General features: G+C 43.6%; 1 protein-coding gene across 1 annotated transcript in view; it reads right to left on the bottom strand.

The window, feature by feature from the left end:
- The window catches only part of CTNNBL1 (catenin beta like 1), a 451,247-nt gene that overhangs the window by 295,777 nt on the left and 128,842 nt on the right, over positions 1 to 26,628 (bottom strand). The window contains exon 2 of the mRNA XM_069243733.1: positions 18,583 to 18,756. Within this exon, the coding sequence (XP_069099834.1) occupies positions 18,583 to 18,756 (174 nt within the window). The remainder of the gene's footprint in view (positions 1 to 18,582; positions 18,757 to 26,628) is intronic.

Raw genomic sequence — 26,628 nt, 5'->3', positions numbered from 1 at the left:
CCTATCCTTCATACATATTTGCCCATTCTACATACCAGCTAACATTTAGCTGTATATCTGGCTTCTGAACTCCATCAAATGGCTGTTGAGTGCTAAAGGGCAACTTCAAGTACACTAAAAAAAAGCCTCGAGTTTCAACTTGTTAACTACTGTGGTCTGAGTGATAAACAAACAAATTACATGGCTAGGGAAATAATCTGTACAATGAATACTCTATCTAACCTCACATTCCTCACCTTTTGAATACCCCCAGATGCCAGATTGTATTCATAGAATTTTTTAGCAGTGCTGCCATGCCAGTAGGTGGCATCATGCAGCTCAGAGCTGGCTCTGTCCTGCCCAAGGTATTATGGAGTGGAGCTGCACGTCAGTGCCACTCTTCAATGATGTCAATTTCTTGTCTTTTCCTTGTCATGTTCTCAGATGCAGATTACAGATCAATTTTTGGCAACATAGGCCAATCTCTAACTTGCAACCTTTTTAGGAGATGATGAGACCACACCACTGTACGGGGAGGTGGGATAAAAGTGAGGAATCTGAGGTTAGACAGAGTATCCAGGAGTAAGGGAGTTGACGGTAAATAATTTCTGATAGACACTTATAACCCCAGATTCCCAATTTTTTTAATATATAGCAAAGCAGAAACTCCCAAAGGTGGGAGTCTGTGAAGAGGTCTCTAATCAAGTAGTCCTGTGGACGAATCTGGCAGAGTGGCTGTCCTTCCTGCAAGACCCAGCTGTCGTGCTCCATGAAGGACAGGCAACCCTCACAACAATGCTGTAGCAGCAGCCTTTGCTTTAGTAGAATGGTCTCTTAAACCCTCTGCTGTTTCGTTGCCAGTGCATACCAGCTATCCACCTCAACAGTGTTCTCCACAGCTACATTTCATAAACTCCAGAAAACCCCACAAACAGTTGCTCAATCACTCAATAAGTCTTGGTGCAGTAAATGTGAAAACTCAAAGCCTTCCTGCGATGTAGCCAGTGGAGCTTGTTCGCTTAGGGCAAAGGGGAGTAAAGAACACTGGTAGAGTGGCAGATTGCCCAGCATGGAAGGGTATCACAAGTTTCAGTAAGAAGGACCCCCAAGTCTGCATCATCAATTTGTCTCAGAAGGTGGTGAGGTAGGGCGAATGCACTGAGTCAGTGCCTGTAGCTCACTAATGTGAAAAGCTGACAAAATCACAACGAGGAAGACAGTTTTAATGGTCAAGAGACACAGCAAGCTAAAATGCATAGGGTTGACAAGTGTGCACATAAGAAACATCAAGACCAAGTTAAGGTCCCATTGGGGCATCACCAATGTTTGGAAGGGGACATGTGCCAAAGCTTTAATGAACCTCATCACATCTAGCTTGGCAAAGAAAGGAAGACTGAAAGAGAAAACAAATAACCTTTTTACAGTGCCTCTGCATTGTTTTGCCGGGCTAATGTAAAAACAAACAAAGGGGTGTAACAGCTTAGCTTGTAAGAGGTCAGTGTTATGAACACCACATCAGAAACAAATCTGTCCTTGTGGCCAAAGTAGATGGATTTCTTGGATGGGCATCTGGCAACGAGAATGACATCTACCATTTTGGTTAGCAACTCCAATGCTGATACTCAATCCCCATACATAGAGGTGTAAATTGCAAAGGATTGAATGGATGACCCTCCACTGAAGATGAAATAGGAGGTTCTCGTGAAGTGGTATCATGAATGGAAGACAGATGCTCATCGTCTGGAGTTCTGGATACCACATTCTCTTGGCCCAATCTTGGACACATCGGATGACTTGGGCCTGGTTGTTCTTAATCGTCTTCAGAAGTCGGGACGAGAGAGGTAGTGGCAGAAAGTTAACAGGAGCCCCTCATTAGATTTGAGCCAGAATGCATTTTCTTAAGCGTGCTCGCGCTGAAAACTAATACACAATTGTTGACACAGCCCATTCTGAGCAGTGATAAACAGGTCTAACCAGGTCTCTGTCTGCTGGTCGAATACACCCTGTACGACCTCAGGATGCACATGCTACTTGAAATCTGCCAAATGAGGTCTGCTCAAATCCTTCACTCTGACATCCAGGAACCCTACAAGGAGGTTGGCTACTGAAAAAATGTCCTGGTTCTCCAGCCATCTCCAGTGATTTAAAGTCTATTGACAAAGAACCCTAGATCAAACTATGCACTGCTTGTTGCAGGATTAAGATGTGCCATCGGCCCAAGAGACCAAGAAGCCTCTGAGCCAATCTTACTGACATCCAAGACTGAACCTATATCATAGCTAAAATATCCCAGAATTGTTGCAGTGGAGGAAAGGACTTTAACCCAACCATTTCATCTTACTACTATGATCTCCCTAACAATACTTTCTAGATGCTTCCCCCTTTTATCCATCACCATTTTTAATCCAAATAACAGAATGTTCAAATTAACTCATATTTCCCTATACTTATCTACCATTAATCCTTTTTGGGTTCTGGAGTATTGTGCTATTTGATGAAAAGCACTTGAACACATCGCCAGGGGCTGTAAGTGCTATATAAATAAAATTACAATATCTACAATCAACCTAATGAATGAAAGCCTCTGTGAGGCAATCAGGTGGTACTTCAGCTCATTTATAGCAAAATTCAATGACAGTAAGAGTTCTGCCATTGTCTAAAGATGGACTAAAACGGACTACGGCAAGCCTGCTTGTCATCAAGGTACTACAATAAAAGAACTAAGACCTCCAAAGACAGACCGCGACCACTGCCATCCCTTTTATAAACCACTCTAGTGGTTGAGGTGAGTCCAAAAGGGAGCATGACAAACTGAACGTGTTCCTGGCCTGCTTGAACCATAGGTAATGCATGTGGGATAGCAGGATGGGTATATGAAAATGTGTACTACGTGTCCAGGGACACCATCTAGTCTACCGAGACCAAGCCAGATACAATCTGAACACATATGAACATTCTGATTCAGTCCTTCTGCAGGACTGATTTAGAGGCTTAAGGTCCAGGATAGGTCTGAGGCATCCAACCTTTTTCAGAACAAGACAGAAGACTCTCTCTGAGTTCTCTACCAGTACAATGGCACACTTCACAGACAAAGAGAGGTACACTGTGCAGCAGGATAGACTGATGCTCCTCCCAAAATTGTTATAGTGCAGGAAAAGCTAGGGGTGAGGAGTGGTGGGTGGGGGGGAAATGAAGAGCAGGGCACAGACCTCTGAACAATCTGTAATACTCATCTTTCAGATGTCATGGATCACCATCCTGGAAGGAAATAATGAATCCTGTCTCCCCACCAGTTGTACGTGAGTCACTGAGGACAGAATAAAACAGTTTGGTAGCTGCAGCAGCGAGGGACGATGAGTTGTATGACTGCTGCCCCTGCTGTCCTTTGTAGTGATTGCTGTTGCGATATCCAAGGCGCTGAAAGAGCAGAGTGGTCCTTTGAATCACTGGTTGGAAAAGATGCTGTTGTCTAAAGGGTAACCCCAATGAATATCCTCTAAATTTGCATAATTGACAGGGTACTGTACAGTAGTCAGCACCCCAAAGAGTGTGATGTCACCCTACTGTATTTAGAACATTCAACACGAAGAATATCTTCCCTAAAAAGAGTCTAGATCCATCAAAGGGCAAGTTCATCAGCAACGCTTGCACACTGGCAGAAAATACAGAGGACCTCATCTAGGAGTGTCTTTGGAGCACAACCCTGGTGCCAACTGCCCTGCCAATGTCTGGGCCTGGTGGATAATGTATTTTGACTCATCCCGCCCATCATCGATTGTCTGAGACACAGACACCCTAAGACAGGGGTCTTCAAACTGGGGGTGTGCCTCCCTTGGGGGGAGATGGGGGTCCCAAGTGATCCTTGAGGGATGGGAGCAAGGCTCTGGCAAAAAGAAGCATAATTATGCTAATAACAGGGCTTTGTTTTAGGCTGAAAAAAATGAGCAGCAGTAAAATGCTCTGTAACGGGTCATAACTAACATGCTTTGTCATTTATATCCAAGCTGGGAGTATGTGTCAAAAGGGAAGGGACCCCAAACACTCTTCCCAACCCCCACTTCTAATAATCACACCGTGGATACTTCTGTATGTTAGTAAGGCCTGCTTGAGCTTCATTGTATGTTTGGCATCAACTTAACTTCAATGTTTAAACAAGTATAGACCTATTTAAACATTGCCAATATAATAGAATAATTGTGAAAAACTTGGAGGGGTGGCCCGATGATTTTCTTTTCACTAGTGGGTGCACGGTATTACAAAGTTTGAAGGTCACTGCCCTAAGGTCTTCCAGGATCACCAGCAAGATTGCACTAGCTATATCAAATTAGGCATTGTTATGTCAGCAAAAAAGGCAAAAATGCATTTTTGTACCACAAAGCCAAAATGGCAGTAGGAAACATAACTTTGCCAAACGTATGGATTACTTTGAATTCTCTGTCCGGGGGATAGGTTAGACTTGAGTAAGTTAGCCTTACCATCAGACTATGCAAAATAAGATTTTCCAGGGTTGATTGCTTGGTGAGGCTGCAGGCCTGTCTTGCCTGCTTACTTGTTGACTAATAGACAGACAAGAACATGGTTTAAACCACAGTCATCAAGGTATATGTGACGGCATCACTGTATGGAAGTAAGAGCTCTGGTGTCACTGACCCAGTTTGGAGAACCTCTGTGAGAACATTTGCCATAGATTCAATGAAGGGCAGCTGTAATGCTGGTATCTCATCAGTCCTCAGAATCACCTCAGCAAATGATTCTCTTTTTTCTATTAGTGGCTCATGTGGCGCGACAAGTTCAGTTTCAGGGAAGATAAAAAAAACTTACTGGCATTTTCTAAGAGTAGGTATAAGGCATTAACATTGTAGTTAGGTGGAAGTCATCCCCTTCGCTTCCGTGTTGGGGGAGGGGGGGGTTCTCGGTTCTGGTACAGAATCTGAATGTGAGCCATTAAGAGAATAAAGTCTCTGCTAATAGGTATGATGCAGTAGAAGTGTCCGGTTAGAATTAGGCAGCGTAACAAAATGGTTTACCTTCAAGGGTAGTTTTGCAGATTTCAGAATTTTCTAGATTCACATTCTGTGCATTATTTGGCCATCTAGTAGTTGGGATTGGATTTCTCCAATATACTAGTAATCCTTCTCTTCTCTTTTATTTAATTTTTATTTTGCGTGTAGACGATTCTACCATTTGATGTCATACGTGGAGGTATATTTGCAATAAATGCTACAGTTGCTCCTTTGTTGCATGTTAAATGTGCTTTTGGTTTGGAATTTAATGGTACTATAGCTTTTAAATGGCATAACTGAATAGTTTGTGAGATCCATTTAGGTATTGCACCTTTCGGTACTGGTCCACCTTTATGGTTGTCTGCAAGGGACGTAAATAATTGTTTATTTTCCTGCTTGACTGATTTTTTTTTCTATATAGTACATGATTGATCTTCTTGGGTTTTGTGTGTAGTGCCGTTTCCACTTGGTTTTTGGGATCTTGGAAAAACTGTCCTCTTTACTATTCTGTCCTTCTGAAGTTGTAGGTATGGTTCTTGAATGGTGTGTGCTTGTAGTTCAGTCCTTCTGTGAAGAGATGTCATTGCTACTAGAAAGGCTGTTTTCAGAGTAATCTCTTTTAATGATGCCTTGTGAAGAGATTCAGAAGGTTTCCCCATTCGCTTGGTTAGTACCAGGTTTAAGTTCCATGTAGAAGACGTCACTCTTCTCGGCAGTGATATCTTTTTTGCTCCCTCTAAGAATCTTTTAATTACCAGTGATGTAAAGAAACTTCTTCCCATACGGCCTCGTGTGTAGGTCATAGCTGCTAAATGTACTTTCAATGAAGCATGTTAATTTGCGGTGTAGAAGTTGTGCGAGATATTTAAAGACTGTGTTGTGCTTAGTATTTTGATGTAATAGGCACATCCTTTGGCCCCAAAAAGAGTATCTATTCCACTTGCCCATAGAACATCATCTTGTAGTTGGCTTTCTTGCTTCTTTGCGAACCGCCATTGTGTTTTGTGGTAAGCCTCGGTGGCCAAATTCCAAGTATTCGGGTGCCATGCTACTAAACTGAAACTCTCTAGTTCTGGACGGACAACTCTTCTTCCTTTCATTGGCAGCAGGTCCTGTTGTCTTGGCAATTAATGGATGTGTTCATTCTCCATTTCTATTAGTTACGAGTACCAAGTCTGTCTTGTCCACTGAGGGGGCGATAAGAATTAGCATCCTCTTGTTCGGTTTGTGTTTGTTGATTACCCTGTGTAACAGTGGTATCAGAGGAAAAGTGATTGCAAATATCCCTGAACAGTTTATCGACCACCATGTTTGGCGGTGTGGATGTCTCGATGTGAAGTGTTGGCATTTTGCATTTGCTTGCGTTGCTAAGGGATCTACATTTGGGGTTCCCCAACATTTGAATATCTGTCTGAGTACTGCTTGATTGAGTTCCCACTGTTGGGAAGATCCTTGTCTGCTTAGCTTGTCCGCTTCAACGTTCTCTTTCCCTGGGAGACGGTTTGCTGAAATTGTCTCTGATTTGCCCACTTCCAGATCTCCTGTGCAAATTTTGATAGAACAGAGTATTGAGTACCACCTGCTTGCTGCTGTGAATATTGCTGTAGTATTTTCTGTTTCGATTATTAGAGATTTCCCTTCCAGCTCTTTCTAAAAGGCTTTGAAGCTAGGACACAGTTTATCGTTTCCAGGACACTGATATGCTGTAATGAATCTTCTTTCCTTCACACACCCCTGAAATTGAGTGAGCCCATATCTGCTCCCCACCCATGAGTGAGGTGTCTGTGGTAGTGGTCACCGTAGGAGTTGGTTGTGTAAATGGTCTTCCTGCTGTTAAATGTGTCCTGTTCCACAGAACATTTCCTCCTGAATGTATTTGTGTGACAACCACTAGATGCTCCCAACTTCATGTAGCATTTGACTAATGGTTTAGGAGATACTCCTAAATCAGTCTTGCTAGACCTGGCATCCTTGGCGTGGTTTCCCCTTTCTTTTTGCCTCTGCCTCCTGTATTTTTTTACTGTGTGCTAGATTTTATTTTTGATGGTTTTGGTACTCTGGGCACTTTATCACGCTGATCAGTGCTAAAGTGCAAGTGCTCCCTGGGTAAATGGTGATTATCATTAGTTATCTGTGTTTATCATATCGGACTTACTAGTAAGTACCTAGTATAGTGCACCATGTGTGCCCAGGGCCTGTAAATCGAATGCTACTAGTGGGCCCCAGCACTGGACTATGCCACTTACATGAGTAGCCCTGTATACATGTCTCTGACCTCCCATTGCAGTGTCTGTGCATGCAGTTTTAAACTGCCATGTCGACCTGGCAAGTGCACCCACTTGCCATGCCCAAACCTTCCTTTTTAGTACATGAAAGGCACCCCTAAGGTAGGCCGAATGTAGCCCCATGGGCAAGGTAGGACATGTACTTGTGTATTGTACATGCTCTGATAGCGAAATACTGCCCAATTCAGTTTTCACTACTGCAAGTCATAGCTGTCCCATAGGTTAACATGGGGATTGCCTTGAAATATCTCTTAAGTGTAATTTCCCCTTGAGAGCAGATAGAGATTTGAGTTTGGGGTCTCTGAACACACAATTTAAAAATAAATTGTTTAGTGAAGGTAGGGCCAGATGTACCAAAGGATTTTACCCATTCTGTGTCTATGGGAAAAAGCTTTCGTACATATGGCCCGTAGTTTTTAAATTGCATGTTTGAAAATGCTACTTTTATATAGTGGGCATTTTCTTGCTTAACCATTCTGTGCCTCTGCCTGGCTGCGGAATACATGTCTAGGTCAGGATGACAGTTGGGCTGGCTGTGAATTCACTCTAGACAGTCACAGAAAGGGAGCTGAGATGTGCCCTGCATATCTTGTTTGGTCTTCCTGGGCTAGAGTGGTGAAAGGAGCAGACATTTGCATCTGAATAGAGCTGTGCCTATCATTATACAAGACTCTGCTAAGGAGAACAGCTGTGAGAAGGAGTACTGCCCCTTTGCTGTGTGTGCTTTTCTGGGTTGGCCTGCAATTGCTGCTTCTGCTTTGGAGAGGATAAAGACTGGACCTTGCTGTGTATCCTGTTTGTGAAGGTTCTCCAAGGCTTGGACCGAGCTTGCCTCCTGTTAAAAAGTCTCAGGGACATCAAAGACTTCACCTGCCAGTCCCTGGGTTCTCTTGTTGATGACCCTGACTTGCCAAAAGGTGCCCAATCCAGTTCCTGTGCCCTTTGGAGTAAAATCTGGCATAAAACAAGAAGAGATAGGCACACCGACTCGGATGACTCCAGAACCAGTGCCGCTGCCAGACTCAGTGCCACTGCCTGCACCCAAGGCCATGGTCCCCACTGAAGTGAGACGGCTGCAACTGACACCACAGGCCAGACGTCGCTGCAGCAGCTCTGAGGTCCTGCAACATCACGAGTACCCGATCAATGCACCACCAACATCTGTGACACTAGACTCCACCACAGCACCTGTGGTATGACCGTGAACCCACAAGGTCGACCCATCACGTCTTGACCCACTGGTATCATCCCCCTGCCGGATCATTAGGAAATGATGCCTCACCTCCCCTGCGTAGCAGTAAGGAACCGATGCCTCACCTCCTGCATAGCAGTACAGAACCCGCGCCTCAGCTGCCCCGGCGACGCCTCACCTCTCCAACTTCGTGCCACGTCTTTGACTCTCACTTGGTTGTAAGGTGCTATACCTGGGGTCCGTGCGAGCTTGTGACCAGTGCCGCACTCCCTCACAAGTGGTGTCAGACTGTTGGGAGGGACTTCAGTCACGACGCCATGATAGAAGTTCACTAGTTCCAACTGGTGCTAAATGCTTTGTTGGGATTTAATCTTTTAAAAATTCATATCTTTGCTTGTATATGTTGGATCTCTGTCGTTTTGGTCTTGTTTCACTTAGATAAATATTTTTCTAACTTGGTGTGGTGTCCATTTGTAGGGTTTTCACTGTGTAACTTTGTGAGGGTACAAATAACACACTTCCTCAGAGATAAGCCTGACTGCTCGTCCCAAGCTACCAAGGGTGTGAGCAGAGGTTATGTCTTTGGAAGGTGACTCCCTTACCCTGACTAGAGTGAGGATGCATACTTGGACAGGGTGTAAACTGACTTCCAACTAAAGACCCCATTTCTAACAGGTCTCATATGCAGTCTTGCAAATGGAATGGGAGAGATGCATGAGGCCATCTTCTGCAGAATCTTCACTCAGTCCTTGCTGTCAGAGACTGCTCCCTCTGGTAAAGGTAAGTTTTGTGAAGTATTAACGCTACCCTCTTTTAGCAATGATTCACTTTTGCCCCTATGGGGTTTATTTTTGCCCCTAGAAAGACCTTTTCGTGCTCTGGTTTTGCTGATGATTTTTCTGTATTTATTGAAAACCCTAGACTGAACACGGTCATAACCTTCTGTATGTCTGTTCTGTATATTCTTAATGAACTTGCTCCTACCAGCCAATCACCTAGGTAAGCATAAATGTGAATTCCCTGTCTTCTTAGGTGGGCTTCCACTGCTGCAAGGCATTTTGTAAATACTCTTGGTGCTGACTTTGTTCCAAAGGCTAGCACTTTAAATTGGTAATGATTCCTGTTGAATCTCATACACAAGAGATTCTTGTGATTTGTAGTCATTGGAATGTGCAAGTAGGCGTCTTTTAGGTTTATGGTTGCCATTTAATTTCCTTTTTGTATCTGTATTATGACCTCCTGCAGTGTTGTCATACTGAATTTTTGTGTTTTTATGAACATGATTATAAATCGTAGGTCCAGTATCATGCGTAATGTTCAGTCTTGTTTTGGTACAAGGAAATATGTTGAGTAATTTCCCTGATTGATTTCCTTTCTGCACACCTTTTCTATTGCTTTTTCCAGCAACTCCTCTATTTCCCTGAGTAGATGGGCTGTTTCTTCATTTGAGTTGACTGTTTTCTTTGATCTTCTTGCTGAATGTGTTCAGATCAGTTCTATGCAATATCCATACCTTATGATATTTAAGATCAAATTGTCTTATGTCACCTTCCTCCACTTCTGAAGGGAGTCTTTTTTGCTGCCTCCCACAGGTGTTGTGTGTGAGGGGTCTAGATGGTGTGTCGGGTCACTTACTGGTTAGGACTGCTCTTCCCTATGAGGCTGTGCTCTTCCTCGCGTACGTCCCCGAAAGGACTGTAGTTGTTGCATCTGAAACCGCCAGTGTTGAGGTGTTGACTGAGACTGGCCTGTTCCTTGAAACCCCTAATGAGAGGAGGTACTAGAGAAACTTTCTCTTCCTGCCAGTCTTCAGACTGGAGTTGTGCCTTTTCTGAGGTTGACCCTAAATTGCACAGCTGCAATTGATGTAGCAATTTTGTAGACTTTCTTTAGCTGTTGTAATGTTTCATCTACAGTACTTCCTAACAGCTGTTCTCCATTAAAAGGGGTGTTGATAATGTTTGCCTGAACCGCTGGATTAAAACCAGACACCCTCAACTATGCATGGCGTCTTAGCATTGTCCCTACCATCATCTGTCTGTTAGCTGTATCAGCTGCATCGAATGATGATTTAAGGCATGTATTGGAAATGTTTATGCCCTCTTCAGCCAGTGCAGCCCCTTGTTTGCTGTATTGTTCAGGCAAGTGCAACTCTGCCATTTCATCCCATTGCCAGTATACGTACCTACTTAGCAGTGCGATGGAGTTAGTGATACTTCACTGATTTGCATCCACTCTTTATGAATGCCCTGCTGACTATGACCTTCCTCTTATTTTCTGTCTGGAGGTGGACCAGATGCAGTTGGGATGTTTGCCCTTTTTCTTGCTGTACCTGCTATGATTGAGTCAGTTGAAACTGCTCCTTTTATATGGACAAATGTCTACGTTTCTTCTTTTCTCTTGGTATTACAGCTCTGAACACTGCAGGCTTCTTGAAAGCCTGTCTTCCCTGATCCAAAATGCTTGGTAGCAGAACCTTTTTTTTGTATGAGAAGGCAGTAATGTCTCTAGCAGCAAGCAGGATTGGGCTTTTTCCTCCTCTAATTGCATTACATATTTTTATACTGTGTTTTTAATAAGCTGCCCATACTTAGCAATATCATCTGGAGGCAACTAACTTGATAGGTAGATATCTATTCCTTCTTTGGGTAAATCTGTTTCAATGTCTTGCGAAAGGTTTCAATAAACTCTCATCCTTCTTGGAAAATTTCCATAGCCAAATTGCTAGAATCCTCATCCTCAAAGAAGATTTCTTCCTCTTGTTCGTGTGGCTTGAGTGTCATTGAGGATTCAAAATACTCAAAGTCCTTCTTTCCTCTCTCTTCAGGCATCAAAGTCTTCTGTGATATTCAAAATTCCCAAAAGGAATAATCAAAATCCTTTTCTTTTTTTGCAGATTTGCTGCCATTTCTACTTTGAGTCTCCTCTTTTTCCTCTTGATTTCCACGGTTCTCTCTTAGGCGTTGAGCACCGAGGTTGATTTTCTTTTTTCAACGTTGAAATTTCCTCTGCTAGAGTTGCTTTTGCTGCCTTTTTTCAGCGTTTCTCCCCTTCTTTCTTCCCTCGACTTCGACCAGTTCTCTGACCCTCTCGGTCATCTTTTGATGTATTTTCGGGAGTTTGACCGCCTGCGGTGTCCATGCCCTGGGAAACAAGAGATTATTTTGGTCTTAGCTTGCCTTTGGTTGGCGATTCTTTCTATGCTGAGGCCACTCTTTGTCCTTTTAGAGTCTGATGTCAAACTCCCACTAAAACGTTTTTCAGAGTTACCTTAGTTTTGAGATGCTTCCTCTTGATGTTGACGATCCTCAGCTCGAGGTCCGAGCCTTCTCCTTCTGCCCCTTCAGTGTCATTATCTTTGTTATCACTCGAAAACCCCAAATACTCAGTAATGGAGTCAGGTTCTGTCTATGCATGACAGTGTGCCTGCCTTTGATTGCCTCTGGCTCTCAGCGTCTTTGGTTTAAAATGCACACATCCCTAAGTCTGTTGTGGTCGAGCAGGAGGCACAAGTTACATGCTTGATGTTTGTCTCACTGGGTGAATCTGTTGTGGCACTTCAGGCAAAATTGGAATGGCGTCTTCTCCATATCACTCGTAACAGGAAGCCCTCTGCCCGGGCATTTTGGATACTAGTTTAACGTCTTTGTTCAACACTCATTCACCCGTACCTTTCTATTGGTGTTTTCTTCAGTTTTCGTCAACGAAAAACTTTCTGAAAAATGTTTTCGTCATAAGTTGAAGAGCCTTTGGCAATGCTTCCAGTTCCACTGGTGAAAAAAAAAAAAAAAGAATCTGAAGATAACGACCACGAGTGGGAGCTTCCAGGGAGGGCATATGATGTCAGAGGAGGCTGGATAAGACACAAAACACTATAAACAGTCGATGCACACAAAAAAAAAGAGGGAGAAGGAGAAGGCCTGCTGGTATATTAGAGAATTCTGGCCCCAACCACAAGCTGGCGGAATAATGCACAGCATGTTAATCCAGAAAGGATTCACATTGTAAATCAACTGGTTACACTTTTCTTATTTCGTAGCATTGGTTGAGGATCCAACATAGGCACCAGCACCGGGTCACTGATCAGCATCACTGGAACTACCAACAGCGTCAGAGTGGTGACCATTGTGAGCTGCTGGGTCACCATGATAGTGTTGGAGTCCCAAGGGAGCAGACGGCTTTCATGGAGGACCCATCACCAGTAATCCACCTGGATGGCCGTTGCAGCTCCTGTGGGCCACAGTGGAACCAGACAGAGCCAGAAGCACACTAACTAGTCCACAAGTGGCCAGGTCTCCTTGAAGGCCTCTTTCTGCTGAAGGATCGGCAACAGCCTCAGACAATCGGGACACGTCTGGACCAATTAAGGTATCTGTTCGGTAGCAGGAGAACTCAAAGGAGTGTGGCTTACATCTAGACTCCACTGCGCCTTCTCTTTGGAGCGACAGGATAGGCTTGAATCCTGTGCCTGCATTTGGACTTTGACTTACTGAAGACTCAGAGAAGTGGAGTGGTCACAGCAATGGCCTTCTGACATGAAACAGGCTAACAACTTGAAGCAGTACCTGTAGGATATCCGCTACTAATTCTTATGCTGGCTATGCAAAACTTTGCCTCTCGGACTCAAATTGCCTTCAGGTGCTTTACGGTGAATTGGCCACACATACTCCAATCACGATAGGCGATCAGGTACCAACAACACATCTCATGGGACCTGTGACTGACATCTTCCTGCACCAGTTTCAGTATGGCTTAAAGTTTGTTGTTTTTGGTGGGGTATCATTAACTAACACATAAGAAATACAAAACCGTTGGAATACCAACAAAGTTGGGAGCAAAGCTTTGGATCCACATTCAAAGGTGTAGAAAGTAATTAACTAACAGCACACAATGGTGATGCTTAGATACAGCTCCACTCCATCATTTTAGTGGAGGTATGGAACCATGGTGGCACAGCAAAACTCCACCTACTAGTGCACGGGACAACTGCTGAAAATTCTCCAGATCCAACTTAGCATATGGGGAATATTCAAGAGGTGAAGGGTCTGTGGTCTGAAGCATTCATCAGAAACATCATATTACAATTTCTAAGATAAGCATCTATGCTCCAATAAGTACCTAGGCAGAGTTCACTGCGGTGGAAAATAACTTTGCACAGGTTTGCAGAGGGAAGCAGGAAAAAAGAAGGAATTGTTATTCTCTTGCCCTTCAAACTCTGGAAGTTCTCTAGTTCCCGAACTGAGCAAGGTATTTAAAGACCAGATGGTACTGTTTATTTAAGTTTGGTAAATCCATAATGTATTCATTAGTTTTCACATTCCGGTTGAAGGAATTTGTTTTAACAGCCAGGCAGCCATGAATCAAGGCGAATTATTCAACCTGAAAACCACTGAAAGTTTATGCTATCTAGGATCAATATTTTAAGAATAGCAAAATCCGATTAGGGCATGCCTTCAAGGAAACATTATTTACTTGTGATAATGATTGGCTTTCCGGTGATAGAATGAGCTCTAGGTCTTTCCTGCATTAGTTTGTTACCCTTTTGATAACTCTATATTGAACAGGAAACAATCCATCAGACAGATTATGTAGAGGTTGTCAGCCCATTACTGACAGAACCATACTTAATGAGAAATTGACATAATAGTCTAATGTGCTTTGTTTTGACTAAGCTGTGTGTTGGAGCGTTTTTTCACAGCTCATGGGTAGAAGAGTGATCAGCCAGACAAGACCGAGTAGAGTAAGATGATGGAAGCTAAATGGCTTGCTTAATATCAAAGTCTAACACGGCGAAAGGAAGGCAATGCATATGTGTTTGTGAGAGTAACTCGTTTCTAAAGAAGACACTGTAGAGCTTAGAATGCAATGTCTATATCTAACGCACATGTTTGGGTAGATGTCAGGGTTACCGTGGAAGTCACTTGTCAGCATAGATGCTGAAGTGTTGTCTTGTACATGAAGGTAGAAGGAGGAGTTTGTCGCCTAACAAGCTTTTCCAAAAATCTTTCATCAACGAAATGTAATTATGAAAAGAAAGATTTAGTGAGGTAAAATACATATGGTAGTAGCATGTGCTTATTTCCTCTTTAGTATCTCAGTGGACCTCTTGCTATACCATTGGCAGAATCTCTTCGACTTGACGACATATGGCAAGTGGGTAGAAAGTCTCTCTGACAACTTAATAAAGTACATGTATTCTGGAGATAGGGTAAGTGACTGTCCTGCAGGAACAAGGCCAGCACACTCCGGGATGGCACGCTGTGGCGCAATGTTACACAAGGTACACTGTGTACAGCATGTGCGGCAGATCTGTGAACTACTTTTGCCACTGTATTTTCTGAATTATCAGGTTCATTCGTGCCCAGAGTTGTTTCTGTTCAACTATCACCTTAGATATGAGAGAGTTCAGTGGTACAGTTTAGATAAGTGTCCTCAAACACTATCAAATTGGCTTTCCCCTTCAACCCTGGTGTTGACCTGTGGTACCTGAAGCTTTGGTATTTTATCTGTTCTGCTGTAGTAACTACCGTTATCTGGAGCTAACCAGCCTACACAGGACCATGTCTCCAGTTTCTGAAGGTCTGACAAGCGTTCGCCTCCTAACAGTTGTGATAATTATTTGCAATTGTAGTTTCTGATTTAAAGGGACCACTATGAGAATGACTGCAATTTTGCAGGTGACACTGTCAGTCTGTATTGCCTATTCCTTTAAAGCGGATTCCATTGGACCTTGAGTCAGTCCTGTGATTGTCATGAGAAGCTTTGTGTTGAGAGCTACAATAGTGCAGGACACCTTTAATATGAAAAAGTGATTAGATCTAGCTTGCTGTTGGGTGTTGCTCAGCCAACAGACAACATGCTGCATTAATTCTGGACTGACCATGAGGGTTTTCTCAAAGAAAACCCCTTTAGCTCAAGGCCAAAAGTGATTTTAAGTACTGAATATTCTTCACTGAAACAAAAGCAGAATGTTCACTGTAGGTGTGAAGACCTAGTTTTCTCAGTATTGAACTGCAGTTTTTTAGGTTTTTATTTGCTACTGGCCAATCAGCGCATGAAATGTGCATTTTGAAGATCTTCAGCTACAGATAATCTTATTGTTGTGCTCCAGAAATATATGTTGAAGCGATAGCACTTTTTTCCACTGTAAGAAGACATACTCAGGATACTTCTCAACACTTTTCAGCCACCAATCAGAACTTCGAATAGATGTATCTGTTCTCGTGCATAGCTGGCCTCTCTTCACACCTGCATTTGTTGTAAAATGCACACCTCTTTTATTAATACTTCTGTGTGATGTTGCTGGTACTCTGCAAGTTGTAGATTTAAAGGGGGTGGTTTCCGCCTCAGTGAACAGCAAGTCATGACAATAGCCATCACCCATTTGTCTTTGTTGCTTTCTGTCACTCTTTCAAGTATTTTGAATACAGTAGTCCACCCCCAAAGACTGGGTGAGGATGGAGAATGGGTCATTGTTTAGTCTTCGCAGGTGGTGTGCCTGCTACAGCTGGTGTCTGCTATGTACCTCTTGCATTTGTAGGTAGCCTTTAAGGGACTGGGACTCTGCTGATGTTGCAGCAGGGATGAATTCTAGTAGTGCGGCTGGCTAAGGCAACAATGCTATCTGCCACTGTGAGCTGGCATTTAGGCCAAGGTAATGCTTTACATTTTCCCAGTGCTATGACTTTAGAGAGTCTACCTATGCTTTTATCATATGCATTTCATCGTCCAAAACAAATTTAGGATTTCAAACAACTCAAGATCTTCTATTAGGCATCAAAACAAAAAAAAACTTCTCACAAATCTTACATGATTCTACTGCAGAGAACCAATTGAGGTAACTGTATCCTTAATAACCTAGCATGAAACTACCCACAAATATTACCGACTCACAGGTGACCTTACAAATTCTGGCGCAAGGTACTACTTTTTTGTCGTTGTTGCATTACACTTAGAAGATGGCTACTATAAACTTCTAAGTGCTTACTCTTTAGACCACGCTTTTAGCCGAGTTCCCTCCACCTTTACTCGCATTTTAGCACTACAAATTTGAAATGTTATTTTTTAATTGTATATACATGGTATCCTTCACCTGCAGACTTAAATAAGACCAAGTGAAGAAACACGTCTTGGCTGCTGTCTATACAGTCTACTACTGCATGTGATGCATTATCTAGAATGTGAACTGTTGTGGATTCACCAAAAATCATCAATAAATAATCTAGGACGACGTAAAACAAAACAAATTTCCAAGAATTGTGATGATTTAAACTTACCGTCAAAGTGCTCCTATTAAGCTACATACTTTGGAGTATGCAGATTTAAAACTGACACTTGCAGGTCATTTCCTTATATTCCAGAGAATTAGGCACACAACTCAGACAGCAGAGGTCTGCAGTTTGTCTGCCTACTTAACTGTGATTCAATGCTACCCATGGCATGTCATAGTGTGTTTTTTAGTCGTACTGAGAAAACTGATGTTTTCAGTCTTAAGCACATAAAATATCACCTCGTATCCCCCAGCCACCTACCTACCTATTCATCTCAGTCATTTCCTTACAACTATTAAAGAAGCGTTTCATGCTCACAATCCTTTTCTTCCAGTCCTAAGCTTAGCTTCTGTGAACAATCCTTCTAATAATTCAACACAATCCCCTCTAGGCATGCAGGGGTTCAGTACAGGAATAGGCAGGTTTCTAAAAGAAAAATACTTCAGTCAAAATTCAAATCAATGATTTTTACAGTTTCAGTTCATCATATGGAAGCTAGCTGGACCATAATAAATAAATTGAGAACTCAAAAAATAAAAAACAGTGCCATCAAATCCCACACATACTTCTTTATCTAGGCAAATAAGGACATTCTGAATTCCGATGATATCCAATTGCCACAGAGTTACAGGAAGACACTAGAGGCCAAGACAAGCCAGACCACATGTCAATGTTTGCAACAAGGAGATACTGTTTTCAGAATGCATGTAACTTTATAACCCGTTATCAACAAGCTCTTCATGTAAAATAAGTTACTATGTTATAATTTTGTAGTCCTGGCAGGACTGGGCGTTGAGATCAACACAAGTGAGAATGAGAGATGAAACCTCTGTGCACCTCTTTAACAGGTATAAATGACATCAGCTAGAACAATACTGGATTCTTAAATGGCGCTGAGGAGAAAGAAGCTGGGGTAAAGAGAATACCATAAGCGCGAAAGAAGGGAGCATAAATAGGTAAATGAGATTCAAGAACAGCAGGATTGAAACTGAAGTAGATAATATAAACTAAACAAGCATTTTCAATGCAACGGGTCTCGAATTTGCTCGAGTTAGAGCTATTAGCGTTGTAAAGGAAAGAAAAACGTACCGCGATCGCACTATGTAAAATGCAGTACAATCGCACCACGTGTAAAGTAAACAGATAAAGTAGTTCGGACCCCAGGCTGAAAACATTGAACCTCAAATGTTTTTAGTAGTTTACCAGTGCTGTGTTGGTGGGCTAACCACCGGAAAAGGCATGACGTATTCATGCCTTTCACAACTGAAAGTAAGCAGATTTTAAAAGGCAAGCCCACAAACCAATGTAAGTGACTGACCTGGCGTGGGCGTGGTTTGAATCCCAAAGAGATTACAGAATGGATGGAGCGCTTTGCACTCGCCCATAAAAAAATCGGAGTGACTTGTAACATGACGTGATAGACCAGACTGGAGGAAATTAGAGTAGTCTCTCAGTAAAATAGGAGTGCCTCATGGGAAAGCGCAAGAAGCCCCTAAGAGGGCTCTAGATTAAACACAATGTAGGATTAATGGCAGATGGGAAGGAGAGAAATGAATGAGATGCTGCATACAGCGAGTACCATGAAAGGGGTTGGGAGCTAGAAAGGAAGCAAGAGAATGAGATCTCATCAGGAAGTAAATGCTTCACTGAAGGAGAAATAGGGGATATTAAAAATAAAAAAAATAAAAAGATGGGTGCGTCAACAAAGAATTCGCACTGCTTTTTACAGTTTTTACAATTTTTACAACTAGCAAAATTTAATTAGGTCTTCCAACTATAAAGACGTGAGTTGGTATTTTCACAAGCATGTACAATAACCTGATATTACTCTCTTTCAAGAACTTCTCCCTTACCTCTGCCTCATCATCTTCCTCCTTCTCAGTAACTTGAAGCAGCTTGCGTCTCTCATCTTCTACTCCATCGCCGGGAGCAGGTTCTTCCTCTCGGTGCCTAATACGTTCACGTTTTCGCATAGCTTTAACTTTCTCCACTTCATCGTCTCGGGGTCTCTTTGTCCCTCGATCAGGCTGAAAAGGAAAGCAGGTGACTGATCACATCTCATTCCTTACAATGAATAGGGTAGCAGTTAAGCTGCAGCTTAGTCTGAAAGATTTCATCTCAAGCTATTGGCAATTGTGCAAAAGTGAATTAATTTATTATTCAGTTTAAGAGGACCGCCAACTACATTCTATGTGTTTCGCCAACACTATTAACCAGTTAAGTTCAGAATAGACAAAAGGTTAGCCAGAATATAATCAAACATGTCCATAATATGTTAAAAATGGATAACCAGTAAACCCATGGCCAAGCTGATATAATCTGGAAATGCCATGTACCACCTTTTTTTTCAAACATAACATCGCCACAGACGGCTAGGTGTAAATATTGACGTTTTCTAATCAACACAAGAGCATGATGAACTGAAGACGCTAATCCAGGCTTTTCTGGCAAGTAGCTCGAGAGCTACTTTCAGCTCTCCAGCTAACTGTAAGTAGCTCTCCTTTGTGCCCCCCAGCTTATTAAGTAAAACGTTTTGCTTATCTGAATTAATATATGTATATCAAATTTGAACAGTGTGTATTCGAGATGAAAATGTGTGTATATTTAGAACTACTAAGCTGATGTTTGGGGAAAAAATGGGTGAATTTCCCAACTATATTTTATTTAAAGCTGATATTTGAGCGATAAATCATTTGGTAATGCAGATACATATTACTAATATTATTATCTTGGTGCCAAGACTGTTGCAGCTATGACAGTTACAACCCATCTAAAGGCATTCCAGACTGACAAATCCTCTTTAAGCCGAGCCCGCAAGCTCTCCGGCCTTTTGTAATCTATCTTGGGGCTTTTAACCATGCCCATCACTATCACTCGTTCATGGGCTTGCCTTTCAAAAATCCTTTGTTATTCATTGGTAAATGCTTTACGTTTGTCCCTCATTGGGGCAGTTTTGTTACCGCCTTGGCCATGGACCCTGTTACATGGATAATTTCATGTTTGCCAATACGTTTGACTGCGAGTTAAAAAATAAAAAAATAAAAACAGGACTATAAACACTCAATGTGTGTACATTACAATTCTTTATTTTTTGTGAAATCTGACCAAACAGAGTTTATATTCTTCATTCACACTTTTCAAAGATCGGAACAAACTACGGGTCCAGTACACTTTGTGATTTCACTAAAATTTACATTTCTTGGACACAGTAATGTAGATATCTTTGGTGGAGGTGATGGCCAAAGCTCCAGATAAGTGTGGATCCAAAGACTAAAGCTTACCCACTACCAAAAAAAAATACAGAAGCCTCCTCTAGTCCCACTAGCTGTCACTTTGGAATAATTGAACACCATTTTGTATTTTTAAATTTGGAAAGAATGCTTTGCAAACCTAAAAACTTTACGGATGATGAGAATTTTAATGGTGAAGTGGTTAAGTTACAGGCTTCAGACCTCAGTTATTAAAAATCGAAATCCAACTTCCTTGCTTAATACAATTTAGTGATCCAATGATTTTTTTCTATTAGACTCAGTTCTTTTACCTGAAAAACAAGTAGCATTTACAGGCGACAGGTTTGGCAAAAGTAGGCCCCACAAGGAAAAAAATAGCATATTCAATATGGCCAGAAAATCCAAACAGATAAAACTATTCACTGAGTAAGTGGGGAAAACGATTGTGCAATCAATTGGAACTAGAGCAACGGCGAGCAGGAGAAATCTATAAGGTGATTCCATCAAGAACAAAAGAAAAAAGTATTAAATATGTGGGCTCCGGGGAGGGGGGCGGAGCCTGCCAGGCAGCAAGATTGCTGCAAATTGAGAGAGCTCCGCCACCCACCAACAATCCTTAACTATTCTGCCGCCCCATAGCTGCAAAGTACCTACATCTCCCACACCTGAGCCCTTTTCCATGCCAGGGAAACTAAGGCTCAGCTAGTTACATAATTTAAGAAACACCCTGCTGCTGGAGCGACCGGGGGAGCTGGGCGCCATTACTGAGGCCCGGAAGCGGACTGAGCAGGGCCTGAACCTATTGGGGGGGGGAAATCGGCGTGCGGGGTACCTGGAGATGCTCTCCCTGGCAGTCTTCCTTCCTGTGGCCCCTCACCGTGGACTGGCAATGCAGGCACGCAGCTAGCTCCAGAAGCTGCTCGTGGGTCCTGGGCGGTGCAAGGCCCTCGGAACCCAGGGAAGTCATGCCCACTCGGGTTACAGCAGGTGAGCCGGGGGAGAGGGATATTGCTGAGGGAGAGGCGGCAGCCCGCTAGTGCTTACAGGACGGAGCCTCCCCCAGCTCTAACTTATAGGCTACATCCATTTTCCCCCGGCAGACGGACCCTGTGCTAAACGCTGCGATGTGTTTGAATCGATTGGTAGCTCGCAGCTCTTCACTGGTGGCCCTGTTGTCCCTGGTAGCGAGCTGGCATCCATACTGTACTGGGAACTAGTAGTGAATTTGTGTCTGTCACCCACATGCTGGATATGTGCTCACCTGTATTGCTCTCACTGTTCAGACTCACCATATGTGCTGGGCTCTTTCCTCACTGCAGCTGCAGTCACTCGTGGGCGTTTTGTGCTGAAAAAGTGGGGAGGGGGGAGATTTCTGTCTGCAGTCCCGGACATCCAATCTAGCTAAAGTGGGAGAAGGATGCCACACATACTCTCCCCCATCCAACACCAGTGTGAAGACCACCTCCCACCCCCCCCCCTGCAGTTCCCACCCGCCACCATGGATATTACTGACAAAACTCAAACTAAGCTTCATTTTGAACAGTGCAAATCCTGCAGGGCACACAAGAAACGTATGGACGACGCAGGGCATGAGTTGGGGGACCCAGACTTAGAGCCAGATATGAGGCACATTCTTGCTGCCATGCAGCAAAGTCTTGCCATGATTGATAGCAAAATTAACTTGTTATCCTTCAGGATGGATAGGATGACAGAGAGGCTGGATAAACACACTGAAAGCCTTGACACCGCCAAAGCAGAGAATTTCCGACATGAAAGACAACCATGCCACTTTAAATGCCACCCAATCTGCGATGGGTAAACTGCTTGCTGCCCTCCAGGCTAAAGTTGAAGATCTGGAGGACCGTTCACACAGGAACAATTTACGCATAATTGGTGTTGTGGAATCAGCTTCAATTGACAATATGGAAAAATATATCGAACACCTGCTTATATCACTGTCCTGCAGTGAGACTTTCTCTGATATGTTTGTTGATGAAAGAGCACACCGATCCCAGTCACCTCATTTGACCCACCCGCGCTATTTATGGATCACAAGCATCTTTCTCAATTTTTGAAATGGAGAGTGGCTGCAGGGAGTCAACAGGACTCAACTACCTCACCCCCAATAACAAGAGAAAGAGAACACTACCGGGAAAGTACAACGGTTAAATACACTCGCATAATTCATTCTCTGTATAAGTTCTGACGGTCTGGGTCCTCAATGTGTGGGAAAATGGAATTAAGAGTCCTAGTTTGATCCCAGTGTCTTTCCCTTAGCTTGCATGATAATTCTTGTACGTTGAGTCTAGGCAGCCCATCTGCACTTAGGTGATTTAGTAAACGATATGAGAGTCTAAATGTGTAACCGCTGTTAAACAATGCTTACTCTTTCGTTCTGTTTCACCATAGGGTTTTCCAGAAGTATATTAATGTTCCAGAGTGCACACTACTTACCTAAGGAAGGGGGATTAATCTATTTGCATATGGGGCTTGCTACTTAGGATAATGTGGCCTGATGGGAGCAGGACGAGGAGGGAGGCTTGGCAACATCCGACCCAACATGTACCCCACTCCTTCCAAGGGGTGGTTTTACCGTAAGGTTGACAGGAGGGACAGGGTGGGCACATTTATACGAGGACGGGTAGGTTGAAGATCAGCTTGACGTGGGTGGGAGAGGGACCATGTTGATTGGGTTTGTGGTTGGTTATGTTTGGTTAGTGCGACAGTGGATGTTATGCTACAGGCCCAGAATAGTAACAGTTTTCTACACACTCTGACACATGACAGAACACACACCTGAGACTATTGGCCCTGTGGGCACCACTACATTGAAATTGCTGACTTTAACTGTCAGAGGCCTAAATGATTGTAGAACGGTGCGGAAAGTGGTGGCCTATCTCAAACGCCACTGTGGAGATCTGGCAATACTTCAAGAAACACATCTGGACAGCACTGTTCTTACCCCCACAGAGATAGCGGGGTCAGTTTCTGGCAGCTGGGTTTATCTCCCATAGCAGAGGAGTTCTGAGTTGGGCTGCAAGGTCTTCGAGGAGGCACCTGCAAGAACTCGCGAAAGACCCAAGTGGCAGATATGTCATAGCCTGCTGCTCCAGGAGAGACCTTGCTTTCCTGTTGGTGGGCCTTTACAGCCCCAACTACAATGACCCTCAGTTCTATCTCGATTTATCAATGAGATTGGCTGGCTGGGGGGGCTTCCTACAAATTTAGCATGGTGTAGGAAACACTTAAGGTCTACACCCGTGGGATAACAGTAGCAGAACAGGCGGGTGTCCTGAAATCCCAGCGCGGTTGCTTGGCCCAATTGGAAAAAAAGATAGCGCAGCTGGAGAGGGAGCACTGGTAATGGCAGACAAGCAAATGGTGGGCCGCATTCATGAGAAGCTAGCAGAATTTATGAAACAGTGCACAGTGAGGTCCAGCATATGGGGAAGTATGCAGCGGCCTGCGCATATGGGGAAGGGGAACGCCCTGGTGCGGCACCCGCAGCCATGATGCACCCCAATAGGGAGGGGGACACAATTCTATCAGTGCAGAACGAGAGTGGCCGACTCCTTAGTGATCCAGCAAGGGTCAAGAATCGGTTCTGTGATTATTATACTTCACTCTACACATCTAGGATTACTCCAGACATGGATGCAATATCAGACTACCCTCGCACACATTGCCATGCCCTGGCTGCCAAATGCTAATAGTGAATATTTAATGGCACCGCTGCTGTCGGCAGAGGTACGCCATGCACTCAAGAGTATGGCAGCGGGAAGGGTCCTGAACCTGGATGGGCTCACACTGACTTTCTACAAAGCTTATCAAGATTTGCTAATACCACACCTGATGACACTATATGAGGAAATGGCTAGGGAGAAGCCACCATTCATGAGAGAATCACTAATACGCTTCTTGCAACATAGCTCCTCATAAAGGCCCCTTTCCGTGATTAATATGGATACCAAACTCCACTCTAATTCTTGCAGACTGACTGGCGACTATGCTTCCGGGTGTGGTAAAGATGGAACAATCTGGCTTTATCCGTGGTCAAAGCCTTACGATGAACCTTAGAATGGTGTTCAGTACCATACAACACAGAGAGGCCGAGATGCAGGCTGTTACTGTCTCCTTCAACGCCAAGAAGGTATTCAACTCTGTCAAATGGCCCTTCATGGTTGAGGTACTCTACCGTACAGGGGTGGGCAAAGTTTTCCTCCAATTAATACAAACCTTTTACACTGCGCCTCTAGCTCGGGTACGAATTAATGGAGCTGTTTCCAAACTGATATCCATCACCAGAGGCACCAGGATGCCCTCTATCGCCCTTGTTATATGCACTGGTCATGGAGCCACTGCCGTGTGCTATGCATGAATATCACAGTCATAGTGGGGTCCATTTGGCAGGTCATAACCTAATAGTCTCCGTATATTCAGGCGATACTCTGTTGTATATTCGCAATTCCATGAACAATCTTACACCCGCACTCCGGAAGGCCACATAGTTTGGTGGTCTCTCGGGTTTGCTGATTAATTGGGATAAATCTATAGTGTTCCTTCTGAATCCATCCACGAGTCCAACAGCAATGGATTTCCCCATGATGTGGGAAACAGGTTTGGTCTGTTACTTAGGAATAAAAATTCACACAGATCCAAAGATAGTCCAGTCGGAGAACTATGGTAAAGCAATACAAACTGACCGCCGCTGCTGAACAGTGGACTAAGTTACCATTATCCTTAAAAGAACATTTTCAGAATATCCCCATGAAATTGCTGAGATCGGTCTTCTCTACCATGCGGTCTCTTCCGATTAGACTAGCATGGGTGGGACAACAGCTCAGAGTTCAGTGGCAGACTGACCCTGCCTTACACATGGGTGGACTCAATGACCCTGACTTGGAGACCTATTACAGGGTGGCACACTCCATATTCGCACACTCTTGGATCCATGGCCCTCCTGGCTTACCACACTTGCACATAGAGCGGGACATGTCTGCCCAACATCCCCTGCCTTGTCGGTTATTTCAGCCTCCGCCCAACATCATGGGGTCTTGGACTCTTCAAATACAACCACACAGGCATTGCATAGCCTCATGACCTGGCTGGCACTCTTTCAGCTGTATTCGCCTCATATTGCGATTAAATGGTGCTCCTGGTTTCTTTTGGGGCAGGATAGGGGTGCCGGTGAAGCGTTTTGAAATTGGGCATCAAGACTATGGGATACCTTTTTCATGAGGGTACAATGCGCATCTGGGCGTCAATTATTTGGCAAGCGCAAATGCCAACACCACTTGTGTGATTTCAGAACCATAGAGCTCGCCACACTAAACGGGCCCTCCTGTGAGACGACTTCCTAGAACCGCCTGACATGCAGGCCCTCTCTAGGGTCAGAGTATGCTACACCTCGTAAATTAGTGACCAGGCTTTATGCCCACGCCCAGGAGAGATGCAAAACGGGGCTGACGAAAGCCAGGGCTGAATGGCAAAGGGACTTGGGTACAATTATAACATATGCACAGTGGCAGTACTGCTGCTCCATGATTTGCTACATAGCCAGTAACGGGAGCCAACAACTGATTAATTTTAAATATATCAATAGGATATATTACACACCCCTTAGACTATTTAAGTACAGGTTATGCGGTACAACTGATTGTCCGAGGTGCGGGAAAGGAGAAGCGGGCTTTCGCCACATGGCATGAGATCGCCAGGGCATACAGCGATTCTGGAGCTGTGTGCTGATTGCACTGGGGGACATAGTGAGAACCCGAATGGAGGCAATCCACTATTGGCTCTTCTCGGATATGGTAGAGATGCTGAAAAGCACCTGGTGGCTATGGGCATGCTACTTGCGAAACGCAGAGTGGCCCTGAGATGGGATCGGGCCCCCTTCCTACCCTAAAAGAATGCCATTTGGATACGGTATATTGCAATACCCAGACAGATACATATAATGAATTAAATACACCACAGAATCACCCGACAAACTACTGGGGTCCCTATCAAACATATTTAATTGGGAAGGAGACATGAGAACTTGAGGGTGAATGATTGAGCGTCATTGCTGTTAGTGCCCTGCGCATGTCATCTTCTTGATATATCTTACGATACCTGTCTTCAGTGAAACGTGATGAAAGTGATACATTATGCTGTATTGTGGGGGATTGGGTCAAATGTTTTAGATGTTTGCTTTGTAAGGTACGTGGCTTGGACCTAAGCCCACCGGTGGAGTATGATCTCTCTCTGTCGAATTGTTTCATCATTATATGTGTACTTTGAGCCTAAAAGTGATTGGAGATGTAACTGTTGCATTTTCTTTTTGTTGCAATCTGCGAAAATCATAAACAAATAATAAAAAATATATGTGGGCTCCAATCCCTCAGACAACCACACTGTTTTAAGCTCCAACAGGATGTGTGATACATCTAACAAAGCAGAATGCTTCTATACTTTGTTTCTTAAGACTAAGGACAAAGAACAGATTTATTTTTGTACAGCACTCTGATTTACATAAACCTTCCATGGGGCAAAATTCACAGTCATACCACACATTTTGGTCGATGTGTGATTTTTCTGCGTTAATTTACCGCCTGCATTTTGCCCTTGAATGGCAAATATATTCTATTCAATTAATACATCAGCCTACCCTTTATTGAGCACTATGCC

Source organism: Pleurodeles waltl, chromosome 7 (genome assembly GCF_031143425.1).
Source record: "Pleurodeles waltl isolate 20211129_DDA chromosome 7, aPleWal1.hap1.20221129, whole genome shotgun sequence".
NCBI classification, from domain to species: Eukaryota; Metazoa; Chordata; class Amphibia; order Caudata; family Salamandridae; genus Pleurodeles; species Pleurodeles waltl.
The sequence above is the reverse complement of the archived record's forward strand: the minus strand, read 5'-3'. Positions and strand labels throughout refer to the sequence as shown.